The sequence below is a fragment of the Capra hircus genome, chromosome 5, assembly GCF_001704415.2.
Source record: "Capra hircus breed San Clemente chromosome 5, ASM170441v1, whole genome shotgun sequence".
NCBI lineage: Eukaryota > Metazoa > Chordata > Mammalia > Artiodactyla > Bovidae > Capra > Capra hircus.
In genome coordinates this window covers 41,096,705-41,117,997 of record NC_030812.1, presented here as the reverse complement: position 1 = coordinate 41,117,997, position 21,293 = coordinate 41,096,705, and the positions used below count along the sequence as shown (strand labels likewise).

The following is a 21,293-nucleotide window of genomic DNA, read 5'->3' as shown; positions in this document are numbered from 1 at the left end:
GTCTCTAGAAAATTCTATTGTTTGTATTAAATTCATTTTTTATTCTGAATATATGTGTATTGCAAAGGAAGACATACTATTACATTTATTTATATTCATAACCTGGTATAGCTCCTGAATAAATATAAGCATACTTAGAAAGTGAAGAAGAACTAAAGAGCCTTTTGATGAAAGTGGAAGAGGAGAGTGAAAAAGTTGGCTTAAAAACTCAACATTCAGAAAACTAAGATCATGGCATCCAGTCCCATCACTTAATGGCAAATAGATGAGGAAACAGTGGAAACAGTGAGACTTTATTTTGGGGGGCTCCAAAATCACTGCAGATGGTGACTGCAGCCATGATATTAAAAGATCCTTGACCCTTGGAAGAAAAGTTATCACCAACCTAGACAGTGTATTAAAAAGCAGAGACATTACTTTGCTAACAAAGGTCCATCTAGTCAAAGCTATGGTTTTTCCAGTAGTCATGTATGGATATGAGAGTTGGACTACAAAGAGAATTGGACTATAAAGAAAGCTGAGTGCTAAAGAATTGATGCTTTTGAACTGTGGTGTTGGAGAAGACTCTTGAGAGTCCCTTGGACTGCAGGGAGATCAAACCAGTCCATCCTAAAGGAAATCAGTCCTGAATATTCATTGGAAGGACTGAAACTGAAGCTGAAACTCCAATCTTTTGGCCACCTGATGAGAAGAATGGACTCATCGGAAAAGACCCTGATGCTGGGAAAGATTGAAGTGGGAGAAGGAGGGAATGACAGAGGATGAGATGATTGAATGGCATCACCAACTTGATGGACATGAGTTTGAGTAAACTCTGGGACTTGGTGATGGACAGGGAAGCCTGATGTGCTGCAGTCCGTGGGGTCACGAAGAGTCGGACATGACTGAGTGACTGAACTGAACTGAACTAGAATGCGAATAAGAACAGGAAGCAGAGGCAAGAAAGTAAAAATTTTAAAGGTTATTAAGAAAATAACTAAGAAGAATAAAGGAAATACACTATCCTCTGGGAATGAATTAGTCAACATAAGAAAAATTTCTCAAAAATCAAAGTTTAAAATGTTTTTTAAAAATGAACTTATAGAAGTCCTCTAAAGCCAGTTTCATGCTTTCATATAATTTGCTCTCTTTTCCTCATGTTTCAAGTTCATAACTAGGAATTTCAGAGAGGTATAGAGATGATTTTTACTGATAAGACAGGAGGTAAACAACCTTTTCCTAAGTGAAAGTTAAGGTTACCACTCTTTGGGAATTGTAGGGTGTAGGTTTAAAGAAGGTAGTCCTGGCAGATCTGGCCTCACACGGCTGAGCCACTGCATGTTGACACTATGCTGAAGTGGCACATGTTCTTATGTGTCTTCAGTTTTTATGCCTTTACCTTACAGGTTTTCTTACTTCTTGTTTTCTTTTAAGTTCTCATTGTTATTGGTTACTATCCTCAGTGTGGATCTATCAGGTCAGTTTACCCTCCTTTCTAAAATTGAAATATCATTTATATATTATAAATTCATTCTTTTAGAATGTAAAATTCAGTGATTTTTGGTATAGTCACACCTTCATGCAAACATCAGCACTATCCAATTCCAGAATATTCCTTCATTCCCAAAAGAAACCTCATACCCATTAGCAGTCCATCTCCATTTCTTCTGCTGCTCAGTCCCTGCCTACTACTAAGCTCCTCTCTGCAGATTTGTCTATTCTGGATATTTCATACATACAGACTCATACAAAACAGCTTTTTGTTACTGATTTCTTCCACCCAACAAATGATCTAAAAGTTGTATTATTAGTACTTCATTTTTATGGCTGAATAATATTCCATTTATGGTATTATACATTTTGTCTATTTATCGATTGATAGAAATTTGGGTTTCATTACATTTTGATTGGATGATTTTACCATTAAGATGGGGAAATTAAACTAATTAAATTAAACTATGTCTAAAAGGGTAAATATCACTTTTAAGCTGAAGGCTGATGTTCATATGTTTGATATCATATGACAGATATTAATCTTTCCCATATACTTTTGAGTAACTATCTTTAGGGTTTCAACTTTTCCAAAAATTTGACCTCCCAACAGGTGGGACCTTGCAAAAATTAAAACAATGTGTTCTTACATCAAGGGAAATTTTTTTTAATGACAATATTGCTATTAAAATATGACAGCTAAAACAAAAGTAATGAAAAAACAAAAGAAGGATAGTGATACAGGAAAGAGAATTAATAGGAAAAAAACTATCATTTTGTTTACTTCATTGTCAGCTTCTCTTGGACTTTCCTAACCATGAATCTTCAACCAGGAGCAGTTTCAGAATGCAGTAGTTCAGATCTTGAGCAGCTTCCACTTTCAGTGTATATTGAAGGTTTGGCTCATCATTCCAGGCCTACAACATTATTTGGTTTCTACACAGGGGAAGAAACTATATTGGTATTTCATGACCTATGTTCTATATTATGTGCTAAAACACTATTTCAGGGTTTATTTTAGTCAGAGGAATTTCAAAGAAAACTATTTTAACTGAGGCTTATTGGAAATAATTTGCAGACTTTCTGTACAAATAAGATAAAGCATTGGATAGTGGTAATTATAAAATTGTACTTCTATTCAGGAATCAAATAATTTAATAAGCTTCTATAATTTTTGATGTCTTCAGATACAGTATTGATTTTACTCTTTACAGTCAACAATTACCCATTTGTTGTATGGAGGAAAATATAATACATATTTTTCCTCTTCTGAAATCTTTTCAGGGAAAATAAGAATTTCATGTAGGAAGAAAGGATAATCAGAAATGGTAGATTTCTATAACCTAAAATGACTAAATTAGTTCATAAATCAGAACTAACATGATTATTAGTTTACAGGGAAATACACTATAGGTAGCTACAATTAAAAACATGTTTGTTCATTTGTTTTTTGGTTTGAAAGTATGAAATTAGATTTTATTATTTATTTAAAAATTTGTCTACTACACACCTGTTTGAAATGGCCAAAATCCAGAACACTGATCTCTTCAAAAGCTGACAAAGCTGTGGACCAACAGGAACTCTCTTTCATTGTTTTTTGGTGGTTTAGTTGCTAAGTTGTGTCCCACTCTTGCAAACCCATGGACTATAGCCTGCTAGGCGCCTTTGTCCATGGGATTCTCCAGGCAAGAATACTGGAGTGGGTTGCCATTTCCTTCTCCAGGGGCTCTCATTGCTAGTGGAAATGAAAAATGGTATAGCTGTTTTGGAATACAGTTTTGTAGTTTCTGACAAAAGTAAACATACTCTTACCAGTACAATCCAGTAACTTCACTTCTTGATATTTACTTAAAGGACTTGAGAAAACGCATGTCAACACAAAAACCTGCATATGAATGTTTATAACATCTTTATTCATAATGGCTAACACTTGGAGGCAACCAAGCCTATCTTCAGTAGGTGAATGGATAAACAAACTGTACATTGAAACAATGAAATATTATTTAACACTAAAAAGAAATGAGGTATCAAGCTGTGAAAAGACATGGAGGAAACAAATGATTATCACTAAGTTAAAGAAACCAATCTGAAAAGGCTACATACTATATGGTTCCAGGTACATGATATTCTGGGAAAGGAAAAACTGTGGACACATTACAGATGAGTGGTTTCTGGAGTTGATGTTGTTGTTGTTCAGTCTCTAAGTTGTGTCCAACGCTTTGCTACCCCATGGACTGCAGAGCACCAGGCTTCACTGTCCTTCACTATCTCCAGAGTTTGCTCAAACCCATGACCATTGAGCCAGTGATGCTATCCAACCATCTTATCCTTTGTGGTCCCCTTCTCTTCCTGCCCTCAATCTTTCCCAGCATCAGGGTCTTTTCTAATGAGTTGATTCTTCGCATCAGGTGAACAAAAATATTAGAATTTCAGTTTCAGCCTCAGTCCTTCCAATGAATATTCAGGGTTGATTTCCTTCAGGATTGACTAGTTTGATCACTTTGCAACCTAAGGGAATCTCAAGAATATTCTCCAGCACCACAATTCAAAGCATCAATTCTTCAGTGCTCAGGCTTCTTTATAGTCCAACTCTCACATCCACACATGACTACTGGAAAAATCAGAGCTTTGACTAGATGGACCTTTGTTGGCAAAATGATGTCTCTACTTTTTAATACACTATCTAGGTTTATAATAGCTTTCCTTCCAAGGAACAAAAGTCTTTTAATTTCATGGTTGCAGTCACCGTCTGCAGTTATTTGGAGCCCAAGAAAATAAAATCTGTTTTGCTTCCACTTTTTCCCTTTCTATTTGTCATGAAGTTGTGGGATTGGAACTCATGATCCATGGGTTGAGGAGAGAGATAAAATGGCAGAGCACAGAGGATTTTTAGAGCAATCAAAATACTCTGTATAATACTATAAGGATGTATTTTTCAAATTTGAGGACATATTGAGGACAGCACTTTCACAGCATCATCGTTTAAAACTTAAAACAGTCAACTGGAATGCCATCACCTCCACTAGCTTTGTTATTTGTCATGCTTCCTAAGGCCCCCTTGACTTCATATTCCAGGATGCCTGGATTTAGGTGAGTGGTCACACCATCATGATTATCTGGGTCATTAAGATCTTTTCTGTACAGTTCTTCTGTGTATTCTTGCTATGTCTTCTTAATATCTTCTGTTTCTGTTAGGTCCATACCATTTCTGTCCTTTATTGAGCCCATCTTCGCATGAAATGTTCCCTTGGTATCTCTAATTTTCCTGACGAGACCTCTAGTCTTTCCCATTCTATTGTTTTCCTCTCTTTCTTTGCATTGATCACTGAAGAATGCTTTCTTATTTCTCCTTTCTATTCTCTGGAACTCTGCAATGAAATGGGTATATCTTTCCTTTTCTCCTTTGCCTTTAGCTTCTCTTCTTTTCTCCGCTATTTATAAGGTCCCTCTGACAACCATTTTGCCTTTTTTGCATTACTTTTCCTTGGGGATGGTCTTGATCCCTGTCTCCTATACAATGTCATGAACCTCCATCCATAGTTCATCAGGCACTCTATCTATCAGATCTAGTTCCTTAAATCTATTTCTCACTTCCACTGTATAATCATAAGAGATTTGATTTAGGTCATACATCTATGGTCTGGTGGTTTTCCCTACTTTCTTCAATTTAAGTCTGAACTTGGCAATAAGGAGTTCATGATCTGAGCCACAGTCAGCTCCTGGTCTTGTTTTTGTTGACTATATAGAGCTTCTCCATCTTTGGCTGCAAAGAATATAATCAGTCTGATTTCGGTGTTGACTATCTGGTGATGTCCATGTGTAGAGTCTTCTCTTGTGTTGTTGGAAGAGGGTGTTTGCTATGACCAGTGCATTCTCTTGGTATGTTAGCCTTTCCCCTGATTTATTTTGTACACCAAGACCAAACTGGACTGCTACCTCAAGTATCTCTTGACTCCTACTTTTGCATTCCAGTTCCTTATGAGCTATTTCAAATCCTAAAAGATGATGCTGTGAAAGTGCTCCACTCAATTTGATAGCAAATTTGGAAAACTCAGCAATTGCCACAGGACTGGAAAAGGTCAGTTTTCATCCCAATCCTAAAGAAAGGCAATGCCAAAGAATGCTCAAACTACCGCACAATTGAATTCATCTCACATGCTAGCAAAATAATGCTCAAAATTCTCCAAGCCAGGCTTCAACAGTACATGAACTGTGACTTCTAGATGTTCAAGCTGGGTTTAGAAAAGGCAGAGGAACCAGAGATCAAATTGCCAACATCAGCTGGATCATAGAAAAAACAAGAGAATTCCAGAAAAACATCTACTTCTCTTTATTGACTATGCCAAAGTCTTCGTATGGATCACAACAAATTGTGGAAAATTCTTCAAGAGATGGGAATAGCAGACCACCTGACCTGCCTCCTGAGAAATCTGTATGCAGGTCAAGAGGCAACAGTTAGAACTGGACATCAAACAACAGACTGGTTACAAATCGGGAAAGGAGCACGTCAAGGCTATATATTGTCACCCTGCTTATTTAACTTATATGCAGAATGATCAAGCAAAATGCTGGGCTGGAGGAAGCACAAGCTGGAATCAAGATTGCCAGGAGAACTATCAATAACCTCAGATATGCAGATGATACCACCTTTATGGCAGAAAGCAAAAAAGAACTAAAAAGCCTCTTGATGAAAGTGAACGAGGAGAGTGAAAAAACTGGCTTAAAACTCAATATTCAGAAAACAGACATCATGGCACCTAATACCATCCATTCATAGCAAATTGATGGAGAAACAATGAAAACAGTGAGACTTTATTTTTTTTGGCTCCAAAATCACTGCAGATGGTGATTGCAGCCATGAAATTAAAAGATGCTTGCTTCCTGGAAGAAAAGCTATTACCAACCTAGACAGAGGATTAAAAAGCAGAGACATTACTTTGCCAACAAAGGTCCATCTAGTCAAAGCTATGGTTTCTCCAGTAGTCATATATGGATGTGAGTTGGGCTATAAAGAAAGGTGAACACTGAAAAATTGATGCTTTTGAACTGTGGGGTTGAAGAAGACTCTTGCGAGTCCCTTGAGCTGCAAGGAGATCCAACCAGTCCATCCTAAAGGAAATCAGTCATGAATATTCATTGGAAGGACTGATGTTGAAGCTGAAACTCCAATACTTTGGCCACCTGATGCAAAGAACTGACGCATTTGATAAGACCCTGATGCTGGGAAAGACTAAAGGTGGGAAAACGGGGTGACAGAGGATGAGACGGTTGGATGGCATCACCAACTTACTGGACACGAGTTTGAGTAAACTCTGGGAGTTGGTGATGGACAGGGAGGCCTGGTGTGCTATAGTCCATGGAGTCGCAGAGTCAGACACAACTGAGCAATTAAACTGAATTGAACTGAACTGATGCTGAAGCTGAAACTCCAGTACTTTGGCTACCTGATGCAAACAACTGACTCATTGGAAGACATTGATGCTAGGAAAGAATGAAGGAAGGAGGAAAAGGGGATGACAGAGGATGAGATGGTTGGATTGCACCACTGACCTAATGGACATGAGTTTGAGTAAGTTCTGGCAGTTGGTGATGGACAGGGAAATCGGGCATGCAGCTGCATCCATGGGGCTGTGAAAAGTCGGACACGACTGGGTGACTGAACTGAACTGAACTGAACATAAACTGAATTGAGCCTGAAAGTGTGCAGGCTCAGTCGTGTATGACTATTATGGTAGACACATGTATTTATAAATCTGTCCAAACCTATACAATGCACAACAGTAAGTGAATCCTAAGGAAAATTATGGACTTTGGATGCTAAGAATGTGTCAGTAGAGGTTCATCAATTGTAACAATTATACCACTCTGGAGGGGGATGTTGATCATGGAGGAGGCTATACATGTAGGGACAGAGAGTATGGGCATATTTCTGTATGTTCAATTTTTCTATGAACCTAAAACTTTTTTTAAAAAGAAAAGTCTTAAAAACAACAACAACAAAAACCTCTTTGTTCTAAAATGAAAAAAAAAAAAGCAGCTAAACAGGCTTCCAACGCCACTTTAGGCTACTTGAATAGGAACTAAATGACAAGAATGCATAATAAACTCATTGATAGAGGTTAGCGAAACACCAGGACTGTGTTAGAAAGGACTCAAGAGTTCTACAAGTCTGGTTCCACAGGCATATGTCGTAATTGTATTAAACCAATTCCTGTTGGTTCTCTCCAAGAGAAGGTCATAGATATCACTCATCAACATGGACTGTAACTCATCCTGGACCAGATCCAGACTGCCTCTGGGGAGATTGGCAAATCAGGGTCCTATCATTCCAGATGCTGATTGATATTTTTAACCACAGAGAGACAAACTACAAAATTCTATAGAAAAGATCACTTCATGAAATTCTCTAATTTCAGGTAAATTTTGAGAAAGAAAAATATAAAAAATCTGAATGTTTAAATAAAGTGATTATCCTCTCAAATAGTAGATTTGAGAGGAAATAGATTATCCTCTCAAAAGTAGAATTCAGAGTCAAAGAACTTTGAACAAATAAAATCTGATCTAAACTGAACACTCAACTTACAGTCTTAAAGTAAACATTCTCTATAAGGTAAATATTACGGTAAGCATTAACTTTAAGCTTGCTATTTAGTCTAGGTTTGAAGCCATGTACATAATGACAGCTTTGGCACAAATGTGATCAGCCACATGCTACAGAATGCTCCAGTCAGAGAGGAGGAATCCTGCCTATCCCTTGGGAAATAGGAAGCCATAGCATGCAGAGTCCTCTATATACCTACTAACATGTCAAAGAAAAAGATTTTGATTGATGAAACAGAAAAGCAAATGTAGGCAGTACAATGTAGTGAGAATTAAAGTTTTTTTTATGAATCATGCATGAGATACCTTTCAAGTTCCTTATAATAAGTAGTGCAATAGAGGAGGGTATAGAGAATATGATCATAGAAAATTATATTCCTCATTTTCTAGTTCTCAGTTTATTCATCTGTATAATGGGGAAAATTGGGCTACCTATACTCTATAAGGTTGCTATTAGGCTTAAATAAAATAAGCTTGGAATAGAATAGGTGTTGAATCTGCATTAGTGACTCTTATGATGATGAGGAATCAATACAAACATAAGGGGATGATAAAAATGGTGATCTTTTTTTAAAAAAAGAGAAAATTCCACTAGGTTTTATGAAATATTATTTACAAAAAATGTCTGTTCATTTTTTTTGTTAAGACAAAGGGGGAAAAAAAGCTCTGTTTATACACTCTAATTTTTCTCTTGAGATAGTTTTCAATTTAATGTTGGTAAGGTACCACACCCACTGGGAGGTCAAAGTTTTGGAAACTTAAAACCTAAAGAGAGTTACTCAAAAGTATATGAAAGGACTTGTTTGGTTGTCTAGTGGTTAAGAATCCACCTGCTGATGCAGGGCACACTGGTTCAATTGCTGATCCAGAGAGAATTCACAGGCTGTGGAACAATTAAACCTGTGTGCCAAAACTACTGAGGCTGTACTCTACAGCCCACGCACACAATTACTGAGTTTGGGAGCAGCAGCTACTGAAGCCCGCACACTTTGGAGCCCATGCTCTGCAACAACAGAAGCCACTGTAATGAGAAGTCCGTATACCACAGCTAGAGAGTAGGCCCTGCTTAGTCCCTGCTGCAACTAAGGAAAGCCCATGTGCAACAACAAAGACCTCGTGCAGCCAGAAATAAAATAAATAAATACAATTTTGAAAAGCATATGGAAAAGATTAGTAATTTCTGTCATACATTATCAAGTATAGGAACTTCAACTTTTAGCTTAAAAAAGAGTGATTTTACTCTCTTAGGCATAGTTTAACCTTAACTGAAATGCAGGTGGAAAATAATTGAAATGTCTTATGCTCTATGGTAAAAAGTTTAGCAAAGTCATTCTTTAAGAAACAAAAAGAAAAATCATTTATCATAAATGAGCATTGGAAACACTTACCAAAGTGAAGGCCTGTGTGTTATAGAAAGTAAGGAAATTCCAGCTCCTTTTGCAGCCTGAAATATCTTTCCTTCAACATCAATGCTGACAGCACTGGTGCATTCATCTAGCAATGCATATTTTGGTCTTAAAAATAAGCACAAATAAATTAATAATTTTCATTTTGAATATAAACCTTTATTTGGCAATATGAACTGCAATGTTAACAACTTTAAAGGAAAAAAGAGAATAATGACATGTTTAAGATGACAAATGATAAAGCAAAAAAAGCAAGTCACTCCCCCTTCTTTGGAATATAATTTCATATTCTTCTTAGATTTTAAATAGATTTTTTAGATATTTGCTCATAATACAATAAGCTTAATCGCAGATTGGTGAATCATGACTATGAGGCAGAAGAAAGATGACAGGTCACTGAAAGAACCTTGCTGCAAAAGACAGTTCATTCTTGGTGACAAGGTTCTAATTACATGAAAAATACAGTTCAGTAGCTAATTATCGATCATGTCACAATTCTGTTTGCAAACATTTATTGAGATAATTTTATCAATAATGTAAATACTTAATCACTATCGATAGAATTTTGTTGATCTAAGACTCTGCAAAAGTAAGTATGGCTAATATGACAAATTTAGAGCAGGCATTTAACCTGGTAACATTGTGACTATTTTCTTTGGGAAAAAAATCTATATATATTTTTCTGATTGCACTCAACACTTTTTTCCACTAGCTCAGTTTTTTTCTCTGGAAATGACTATCTACTACCATCAGAGGCACCTGACTTTGCCACCATATACTTCTGTTTACTCTCTTCCTTTCATTTTCACCCTCTAACTCTTTATCATTTTTTCCTTTCTCTGTCTTCTTTCTGTCAATGGAATAGAATAGAGCCCAGAAATAAACTCACATATCTATGGATAATCTTTGACAAAGGTGGCAAGAATACACAATGGGGAAAATATAGTCTCTTCAGCAAGTGGTATTGGGAAAGTTGGACAGCCATACGTAAATCAATAAAATTGGAACACAGCTTCACACCACATGCAAAAAAAGACTCAAAATGGCTGAAAGAGTTAAATACAAAAGAATACACCACAAAACTTTTAGTAGAGAACACAGACAAAACATTCTCTGACATAAATCAATGTTTTCTTAAGTCAGTCTCCCAAAACAATAGAAATAAAAGCAAAAATAAACAAATGAGACCTAATCAAACTTGTAAGCTTTTGCATGGCAAAGGAAAGCATAAGAAAAATTAAAAGACAATCTATGGACTGGGAGAAAAGTCTTTGTAAACGATACGACTGACAAGGGCTTAATTTCTAAAACACACAAACAACGCCTATGATTCAATAACAACAAAAAATAACCCAACCAAAAAATGGGCAGAAGACATAAATAGATAATTCTCCAAAGAAGACATACCCATGGTCAATAGGTACATGGAAAGAGGCTCATTATCTCTAATTATTAAAGAAATGCAAGTCAAAACTGCAATGAGGTACCAACTCACATCAGTCAGAACAGCTATTAATGAAAAAGTCTTCAAATAATAAATGTTGGAGAGGGTGTGAAGAAAAATGCAAACATCTTACTTATACTGTTGGTAGGAATGTAAATTTGTACAGTGACGATGGAAAACAGTATTAAGATTACTCAAAAAGCTAAAATTAAAGTTTCTCTGTGTGTATATTAGTCGCTCAGTAATTTCTGATTCTTTGTGACTTCATGGACTGCAGCCTGCCAGGCTCTTCTGTCCATGGAATTCTCCAGGCAAGAATACTGGAGTGGGTTGCCATTCTCTTCTCCAGGGGATCTTCTTGACCCAGGGATCAAACTCAGGTCTCCCATACTGCAGGCAGATTTTTTACGGTCTGAGCAACCAGGGAAGCACACATGATCCAGCAATCCCAATCCTGGGCATATACCTAGATAAAGCTATAATTTGAAAAGACACATGCACTCTTATGATCAAAGCAGCACTGTTTACAATAGCCAAGACATGGAAGCAACCTAAACGAATAGGGACAGATGAATGGATAAAGAAGATTTGGTGTGTTCCACAAAATGAAATAGTACTGAGCCATAAAAAAATAATGAAATAATGCTATTTTCAGCAACATGGATGCAACCAGAGATTATCATGCTAAGTAAAGACAGCCAGAGAAAGACAAACACCATTTGCTATTATATTTTATATGAACATGAACCTATCTGTGAAATACAGACTCATGGACATAGAGCACTTGTTTATGGTTGCCAAAGGGGAAGGATGGGGGAGGGAAGGTGTGAGAGGTTGGGGTTAAGCAGATGTAAGCTGTTATACATGGAAAGGATAAACAGAAGATTCTACTGTATAGTAAGAGAACTATATTCAGTATCATATGACAAACCATAAAATGGAGATTAATTTTTAAAAACAGAATATATATATATATATACACACACATTTATGTATAACTGAATCATTTTGCTGTACAGGAGTAATTAATACAACATTGTAAATCAACCATGCTTCAGGAAAAAATACACTGTAAAAGAATAAAATAAAATGATAAAGAAAAGATAAAAATTGAAACCAGTAGTAATTTCTCATTCAGCAAAAATATTTGGCACTTCAAACTGTTTTCCTAGTAATTTGATGGATTGTTTATTAATAAGATCCTGTTTCCTATTGCGGGGGTGGGGGGGGGTGGCTGTCAAGGATAACAGAGGGCTTCCCTGGTGGTCCAGTGGTTAATAGTCCACCTTGCAATGCAAGGGACCCTGGTTTGATCCCTGGTCCAGGAGGCTCCCACATGCCACAACTGCTGAGCCTGCACTCCGGAAGCCCATGTCCCTAGACCTGTGCTCTGCAACAAGAGCAGCCATCATAATGAGAAGTCCATGCACTGCAACAAAGGGTGGCTCCTGCTCACCACAACTAGGGAAAGCCCTCATGTAGCACCAATGACCCGGCATAGCCAAAAGTAACTAAATGTAAGGATAATAGACATAGGAGCCAAACCCAACTTTAACACTACATTTGATTTTAATATCGGCTCTCCACACAAAGAAATAAAGATCACTGCAGTTTCCCCTTGACAACAGAAGTGGCTTAACTGGTTAGCTTTTGGTTATTGTTCAGGTTAAAGTATTAAGAATTATTTGTTTCAGAGTTTATTTCTGTTTGTGGATGATTTTTTTAAGTAAAAATGATAGAGGATAGAAGGAAGTATAAAACAGAGAGGTTTGGAATAAAATTTTATTTTTTTGTATAACTCTATTTTTAGTAATAAGTTATTGTATTGTGTCTTATTTTTTAGAGTGCTTTGAGGTAAACAGACGAGATGCCATTTTAGAATTAGAAAAAAAATATATTTCTTACACTCTGTTGTCATAGCAACTCCTAGCCTAGCAGATGTAAGATATTTTGTTTCCTTGGTAGGGCTGGTTTTGTGGGGTGTGTGTATGTGTGTGTGTGCGCGCACGCGCGCATGCATGCATACACACATGTAAATATATTAAGCAGTGACTGTAAGCTGAAACTGATATAACTAAGTAAAACATTAGATAACACTGTTTCTCACATTTTTCTTTGGGTACATCATCAGAAGAGGAGGCTTAAGAAAGATCTAATCTATTTCCTATAAGATGGAACTTTTCCAATCATTTTTAAACATTAAAATTAAAATCCTCTCAAAAAGACTGATTTTGACACATAATTCTCCTTGCTAAAGTTCTCCACTTTAGTTGTTAGCTCAAGTTTTTCTCCTTATAATTCAAATCTTCTTATTAATCCTTTGAGAAAGAAAGGAGGCAATTTCTCATTATTATACTTTTCCTTCACTGGGTTTTTAAATTTTTTTAAAGTTGATTTACAATGTTACATTAATTACTCCTATATAGCAAGGTGATTCAGATATATATATATATGTATATATATATATATACACACACAGACATATATGTGTGCGTGTTTAGTTGCTTAGTCATATCTGACTGTTTGTGACCCCATGGACTGTAACAAGGGTCCTCTGTCCATGGGATTTCCCTGGCAAGAATACTGGAGTGGGTTGCCATTTCCTATATATATTCAGATATATATGTATATATACACACATATACATATATATATCTGAATCACTTTGTTGTACAGGAGTAATTAATATAACATTGTAAATCAACTATAATAAAATAGTATACATATATTCTTTTTTATATTCTTCTCCAATATGGCTTATCATAAGATAGTGAACATAGTTCCTTTTGCCATACAGCAGGACCCTCTTGTTTATCCATTATATATATAAAAGCTCACATCTGCTAACCCCTACCTTCTCTTCAGTCTGTCCCCACAAATTCTCTCTCCTAGCAAGCACTAATCTGTTCTCTCTGTTAATGAATACGTTTCTGCTTCATAGATAGGTTTATTTGTGTCATCTTTTAGATTCCACATATGAATGACCTCATATGGTGCTTGCTTTCTCTTTCTGACTTACTTCATTTAGTATGATAACCTCTAGTTGCATCTGTGTTGCTGCAAATGGCATTATTTCTTTTTTTTTTTTTTATGGCTGAGAAGTATTCCATTGTATAGATGTGAAGTGAAGAAGTGAAGTCGCTCAGTCGTGTTCGACTCTTTGCGACCCCATGGACTGTAGCCTATCAGGCTCCTCCGTCCCTGGGATTCTCCAAGCAGGAATACTGGAGTGGGTTGCCATTTCCTTCTCCACGAGATCTTCCCAGCCTAGGGATCAAACCTGGATCTCCCGTATTGCAGGCAGACGCTTTACCATCTGAGCCACCAGGGAAGTCTTTATCCTTTCATCTGTAGATGGACATTTAGGTTGTTTCCATGTCTGGGCTATTGTGACCAGCGCTGCTATGAATACTGGGGTGCGTGTCTTTTTGAATATCAGTTTTGTACAGATATATGCCCAGCAGTGTGATTGCTGGGCCATATGGTAATTTTATTTTTAGTTTTCTAAGGGACCTGCACACTGTTTTCCACAGCAGCTGCACCAATTTACATTTCCACCAACAGTGGAGGTTCTTCACTGGCTTTAGCATTTTTTATTCAGTATCATTTTATACCCAAAGTATTTTAGATACATGAGTATCAAGTATTTAAGTTATAGGCACTTAAAAATCTCTTTAGGTTAGCATCTTTTATTAATGCCATTTGCTTTTTATCTTATTAACACACTGACATAATGAGAAATTTACAGCCACATATTACATTCCATCATTTTACATTTCAGGTTTCAGTTGTAGTTCAGTTGGTAAAGAAACTGCCTGCAACGCAGGAGACCCGGGTTTGATTCTTGGGTTGGGAAGATTCAACTGGAGAAGCAAATGGCAACCCACTCCAGTATTCTTGCCTGGAGAATCCCATGGACAGAGGAGCCTGGCAGGTTACAGTCCATGGGATTGCAAGAGTCAGACATGACTGAGCAAGAAAACCACCATCATGTTACATTTCACCAATTGTACGGGGGATCATATTACTGAATATTTATGGACAAAGCACAAACAGATTCAAGGTAATAGTGGTTAACAGCTAGTCATAAATTTCATACTACAAAGTTTACTCTCGAATCTCACCACATTATCTCAAAAAAGTCATTGTAAAAATATACTTCACTAAAAATTCAGAGTCTGCAAACTTTGGTTTATACTTTTTAGTTTGCCTTATCCTTGAACTAACCATTTATATTATTAAAATACTATATTATTACATAACATTTTTCTCATTTATAAACTCCAGCTATAACACAAAATAATACATATTGTATGATTTAATTTTGGGGCTTCCCTGGTGGCTCAGACAGTAAAGAATCTGCCCACAATGTGGGAGACCTGGGTTTGGTCCCTGGGTTGGGAAGACCCCCTGATGGATGGAATGGCAACCCACTCCAGTATTCTTGCCTGGAGAATTCCATGGAGAGAGGAGCCTAGTGAGCTACAGTCCATGGGGTCGCAAAGAGTTGGACATAACCGAGCGACAAACACACACACACATGAAGTTGTAGAACTGGAGAACTAATTTATTCATTAGAAATGGAAACAGAAATTGTCTATGGAAAGATTTGACTGGAAAGGGGCATGAGGGACTTTCTAGGGTGATAGAATCATTCTTTATCTTAATTGGGATATTGATTATATATTGTATATACATTTATCAGAATTCATTGAATTGAATACTGAAATACATTTATGTATTTGGTACATAAATGTTATAATAATGATAACAATAAACAAACCTTGGCTAGCTATTATATAGTAATACACATAATAGGATACAAAATAAAAAGAGGGATACAGGGAATTCCCTTGTGGTCCATTTGTTAGGACTCAGTGCTTTCACTGCTGGGGCCTGAATTCAATCCCTGGTCAGGGAACTAAGATTCCACAAGCCATGTGGTATGGCCAAAAAGAAAAAAAAAAGAGGAATATAAACTGTACTATACTTCATGAAAATAGTTACATATTAAAAAGTTAAAAATAACAACCAACTTTTGTATACTAAAATAGAGAAAAAACTATACTAAAATTTTATGTGCTACAAGTAGTAAAACAGAATTTTTTCTTTTTATTCATCTAAATTTTCTACTTCTATAATATAAACACATAATTGTATTTAATAAAGTTGTTTAAACTATACATTATTTTTTCAGTGATAAATATTACATGTTACATTCTTAACAAAAATGGCTGAACCTAAATATAATCAAGTTTTGAGCTCTAATTTCCAGTTTATAAGAAAAATAGTAGATTGAGGAAAGAGGTAAAGGAATCTCAAGAGGAAACAATCAGATCAATCTTGAAAGGACAACGTTCTTAAAGGACAACTGACCTAGTTTCTTCAACAAGTCAATAGCATAAAAGATAGGAGGGGCACAGAGGCAGGGAGAAGAAACAACTCTTTAAATTAAAAAATAATTAAGAGATATATAACAACAAAATTCAATACATAAAAGTTGTTTGGATCTTGGTTTGAACAAACCAAGTATAAAAAGATATTTTTGAGACTATCAGGGAAATTGGATATGAACCAGGTATGAAATAATTTTAAATGATTATTGTCAATTGTACTAATGATGATTATGGTATTTAATGTAAGAAAATATCCTCATATTTCAGAGATTGATGTCAAAATATTTCATGGAAAATTCCATGATTTTGGATTTGTTTCACAATGCTTTATATAAAAAAATATATAAATCAAGTGCTGTAAAAATTAGATTTGTTGAATCAGTGTGATAGGAATATAGGGTTCATCTTACAATATTCTCTTTTTTGCTGAACTTTTAATGGCTTTTCCATAATAAAAGATTTCTAAAAAATTGATAGCCAACTTGTTGCTAAGTGTTTAATGAGGCTTAGTTGATTTTTTTTTCATTTTTTATCAGCTTTTAAAAGTTCCCTACAGAAGTTTTATTGCTTCCACTGCAACTTCTTCAAGAGTATTGCATGTGCCCAGCTTATGGTCCACTCAGCCATCCATGTACATAACTTTATTGCCCAAGATATAAGTATTGAAAGTAACAATTTAGGTTCTCATTGTGAGAGGCCTAACATTAAAATAGGAATTTATTTTTCACAGAAGAATAGGATAAAAAAAAAAAAGGAACAATCATAATAGCTTCAATATTTCTTTCCATTGTCTTGCGCTTGATACTTTGAACCAAAAGGCTATGAAGCTGGTTAGAAATAGAAAAGTTTTATCAAGAGAAATTATTTCCTGCATCTCTTTATTTCTGAGTCCATTAAGACTTATGCTGGTTGGTTCCTTTCTCCATTAGATATGCCTCCTCTCAAGAACACTATTAAGTTTTATAGGCCACTGACTGATTATAAATTTAATTTAGTTTTAATTTAATAATTTAATTGAGAAGTATTACTGAATATCTGGGCTTCCCTGGTGGCTCAAATGGTAAAGAATCTGCCTGCAATGCAGAAGATCTGGGTCCGATCCCTAGGTTGGGAAGATCCCCTGGAGAAGGAAACAGTTACCTACTCCAGTATTCTGGCCTAGAGAATTCCACGGACCAAGGAGCCTGGAGGGTTACAGTCTATGGAGTTGCAAAGAGTTGGACACACCTGAGCGACTTTCACTTCCACTGAATGTCTACCTACTGTGTTCACAACAGCATCATAGTGGTTATCTATTCTTCACATTTTAAAATTAGTAATATCCCACTTTCAAACTTAGGACACATAAAAATTTAACTTTGTCATCTAACATTACTCAACATAAAATAAATAGAACAAACACTTGGAGATTTCTGTCATATTAAAAAACAACCTAAGAAATGTAAATACTATAAATTCTAAGCACTAGCTTTTCAGAAATATATTTTCAAACCAAATAAGGACAAGGGATCCTATCTGAACATTTTTTGATTACAATAATAGAATAGTATCAATTATAACTTGAGTATAATACACTTACCTATGATAAAACATGCGAGCCATGCCCATTCTTTGCTTTTCTCCTCCTGATAAGACATCTTTCCAGTCCATAATAGCATCCCATCCTTTAAAATATATAAAAATACATATTTTATAAAGCATCTTATAACCAAAGAGAGCATCTTTTACGGTTTTTACCTAGATGAGTGATTCTTAGCAAGTTTAAGCTATTACACAAAGAACCTGATATTTCACCAAACATATGCCTGGATATACCAGAGTGACTTATGTTTAAGCACTTGGTCTTAGATTTGATATTTTTTAACAGCAATAATTACTTATATTGACAGAACATATTCTAAGAATTCTAAATACTGACACTTTGAAAAGGTGTTTATTTTTTAATGTCTCCAAAGAGTTGGTATACTTAGACTTATTTTGCAGGGTGGTAGGAGAAAAGACCAACAAATTTGCATAGGTCTATTACAAAGTCTGGGCTTCTCAGATGGCTCAGTGGGTAAAGACTCTGTCTGCCGTGCAAGAGACAAAGGTTTGATCCCTGGGTCTGGAAGATCCCCTGGAAGAGGGGATGGCAACCTTTTCCAGTATTCTTGCCTGAGAATCCCATGGACAGAAGAGCTTAGCAGGATACAGTCCACAAGGTTGCAAAGAGTAGGATATAACTGAAGTGACTGAGCACACACGCACATTACAAAGTCTACAATAGATATGAAAGGAGCTTATTTAAATGGCTTCCATCAGCCTGGCACTTTATATGAGTTGTATTTTTCACAATTTTCATTGTATATTTCACAACCTTGTGAGGTGTCTATTATTAGTGTTATTTTATCAGTACATAAACTGAAATTCACGAAGAAATTGATATATCAAAATTTATACAGCTATATATTAGAGCTAGGATTTATATGTAGGTGTATCTTCATGTTTTACAATTTACCTATTCCATCTCTGACAACATCGTAAATACTTTCTGTTGGTTATTTATTCAAACAGTAAGTCTTCTGTTTTCTAAAAAATAGGTTAGATTAAAAAAAAAAAAGTTAGATCAATACATACTAGTATAGGGAAAAGCAAGATGGCAGAGAAGTAGGACAAGGAGTTCATCTCTCCCCACAGATGCATCAAGAATACATCTACAGATGGAACAGTTCTCACAGAGCACTGGCTGAACACTAGGAGAAGACCTTGGACACTGGAAAGGACAAGAAAGATCCATGTGGAACCATGTAAGACGAAAGAAGGGAAAAAGAGGACAGGAAGTGGGATAGGATCTGCTTCTAGGTGGGGGATCTGAAGAAGCTGAGAAGTTCTTGCATCCAGGGAAACCCCCTTGTGGAGGGGCAGATTGGTTGGGACAGAAGGAAATCATCTGGGCCTGTCGGAGGGGAGTGAAACAGCCGGTCCGGCAGGCAGGACACAGTGAGCCCTACACAGACGGTCTGTGCCACAGCCCTGCCCCTCCGAGCCTGAGACTCATGTCTGTCCGTGTGCATGGGCATTGGGTGCTGGGACACAGGCAATGGGAGAAAAGCTGAGGAGAGAACTGCTGCTGGATGCAAGCAGACAGGACAGCCTGAAGGGATGGGGATGAGAAAGTCCACAGCTGGGAATACTTGCGGAGGAAACCTGGACTACCACAGAAACAAGGAGCCATTGCTGAGTGACATGTAGCGGGTGGAGCTGTCTTTGCAGCCTCTCTCCTGTCAGCCCCTACTTATACCCCGCCAGGGTGAGCTGTCTCATGCCTGCCACTAGGCACTAGAAAAGGCTCCTGCCAGGGCTAATCCTTTTTTTACCTGTGGCCAAACCCTAGGAAAAGTCCCTGCCAGGGCTGGCCCCAGCTCACCTGCTGCTAGGAACTAGGAAAAGCCCCCGCTGATTGCTTGGAAAGATCACCCAGGGCTAACCCTCATGTGCCTGCCACCAGGTGGTAGGAAAGGCTCCCACCAGGGCTGGATCTCCCACATCATGGCCATCAGGTTCCCTGTGAACCTGTGACTGGGCCAGATCTCTTACAACTTCCAACCCCTTTGTGCACCTGTTGCCTCCCATGACACTGGCAGCTGTGCCACCTCCGGGCCTTGTCCTCACTGGGGCAGACCAAAGTGCTCCAGGGCAGCCTTGGGAGTAGATCCCTGTGTGCAACTTACATTCAGAGGTGGAGCTAAAACCAAAGCTAAGTCCCAGGGGCCACTCAATTTAAGAAGAAAAGCTGAAGTTTTTCCTTGCAGGTGCACAAATTGAAACCGTCACAAACAGCTTGCTAAAAACTCAGCACCTACAAAACATCTGAACAGATAAGTGCTCCCACAGCCAAGACAGACCTAGTTTTAGCAGGTGCAGGACTAGTGGTAAAGAACCCACCCACCAATACAGGAGACATAAAAGATGTGGGTTCAATCCCTGGGTTGAGAAGATCCCCTGGAAGCAGGGCAATCCACTCCAGTAGTGTTGTCTGGAGAATCCCATGGACAACGGAAACTAGCAGGCTATAGTCCACAGGGTTGCAAGAGTCAGGCACAACTGAAGTGACTTAACACGCATGTACACTTGGTGGCTTGTGCCAGGCTAAAGTCTGAGCTACCCCTATAACACCTGGTAGCTTCCTAGATGGTGCATTGGTAAAGAAACTACCTACCAATGCAGGAGATGCAAGAGATGAGGGTTCAGTCCCTTGCTCAGGAAGATCCCTGGAGTAGGAAATAGCAACCTACTCCCATGTTCTTGTATAAAAATTCCATGGACAGCAGAACCTGGTGGACTACAGTCCATGGGGTCACAAAGAGACAGACATGACTGAGCAACTGAGCACGACTGAGCACCTAATACCCACAACTGGTCCAGATCCATGATTACTGCAATCCTGGGCCTGGACTTCAGTGGATCTACTCTGATGGCCTGGTGAAAGAAATCTCTAAGAGACACCAGGGTCAAATGCTAGCATGGCAATGCTAATATCAGTATAGTCTGAGGGTCTGCACAATGGGTGAAAGATCACACAGCAGAGTACACCACAGAAAAGTAGCTCCAAAGGAGGGATGCTCAGTAGCTTCCCTCCCAGCAGGAGTTTGCTCCAACCCTGCCTACTTTGCACCACAGATCAGAAACACAGCTAAGAAGCAAGTCTGGGGCCTTCTACTCCAACAACTAGGAAGCTGACTCCACCTATGACAGGGCAGTGACAACTAAAGAGCAAAGGGGAGGCTCCACTCAGTATCCAGGGCAGGCTCTGGTCACCACAACAATAGTCTAACCCTCATTAAGAGGATAACAGCACAAGTCTCTGGCTCAACCTCACCTACCAGGGGACAGATACCAGAAGCAAGAGGAACTGCAACCCTGCAGCCTGGAAAGCAGATCACAAACACAACATTTTGAGGGGAAAAAAACAGAAAGGTAAAAAAGAGATATGTTGCA

General features: G+C 37.5%; 1 protein-coding gene across 1 annotated transcript in view; it reads right to left on the bottom strand.

Annotated features, from left to right (window-relative positions):
• Nucleotides 1-21,293, bottom strand: part of ABCD2 (ATP binding cassette subfamily D member 2) — a 90,098-nt gene that overhangs the window by 4,094 nt on the left and 64,711 nt on the right. Inside the window, exons 8-9 of the mRNA XM_013963869.2 lie at nucleotides 17,896-17,980; nucleotides 9,459-9,584 (exon numbers count right to left, since the gene is read on the bottom strand). Coding sequence (XP_013819323.1) covers nucleotides 9,459-9,584; nucleotides 17,896-17,980 — 211 coding nt within the window. The remainder of the gene's footprint in view (nucleotides 1-9,458; nucleotides 9,585-17,895; nucleotides 17,981-21,293) is intronic.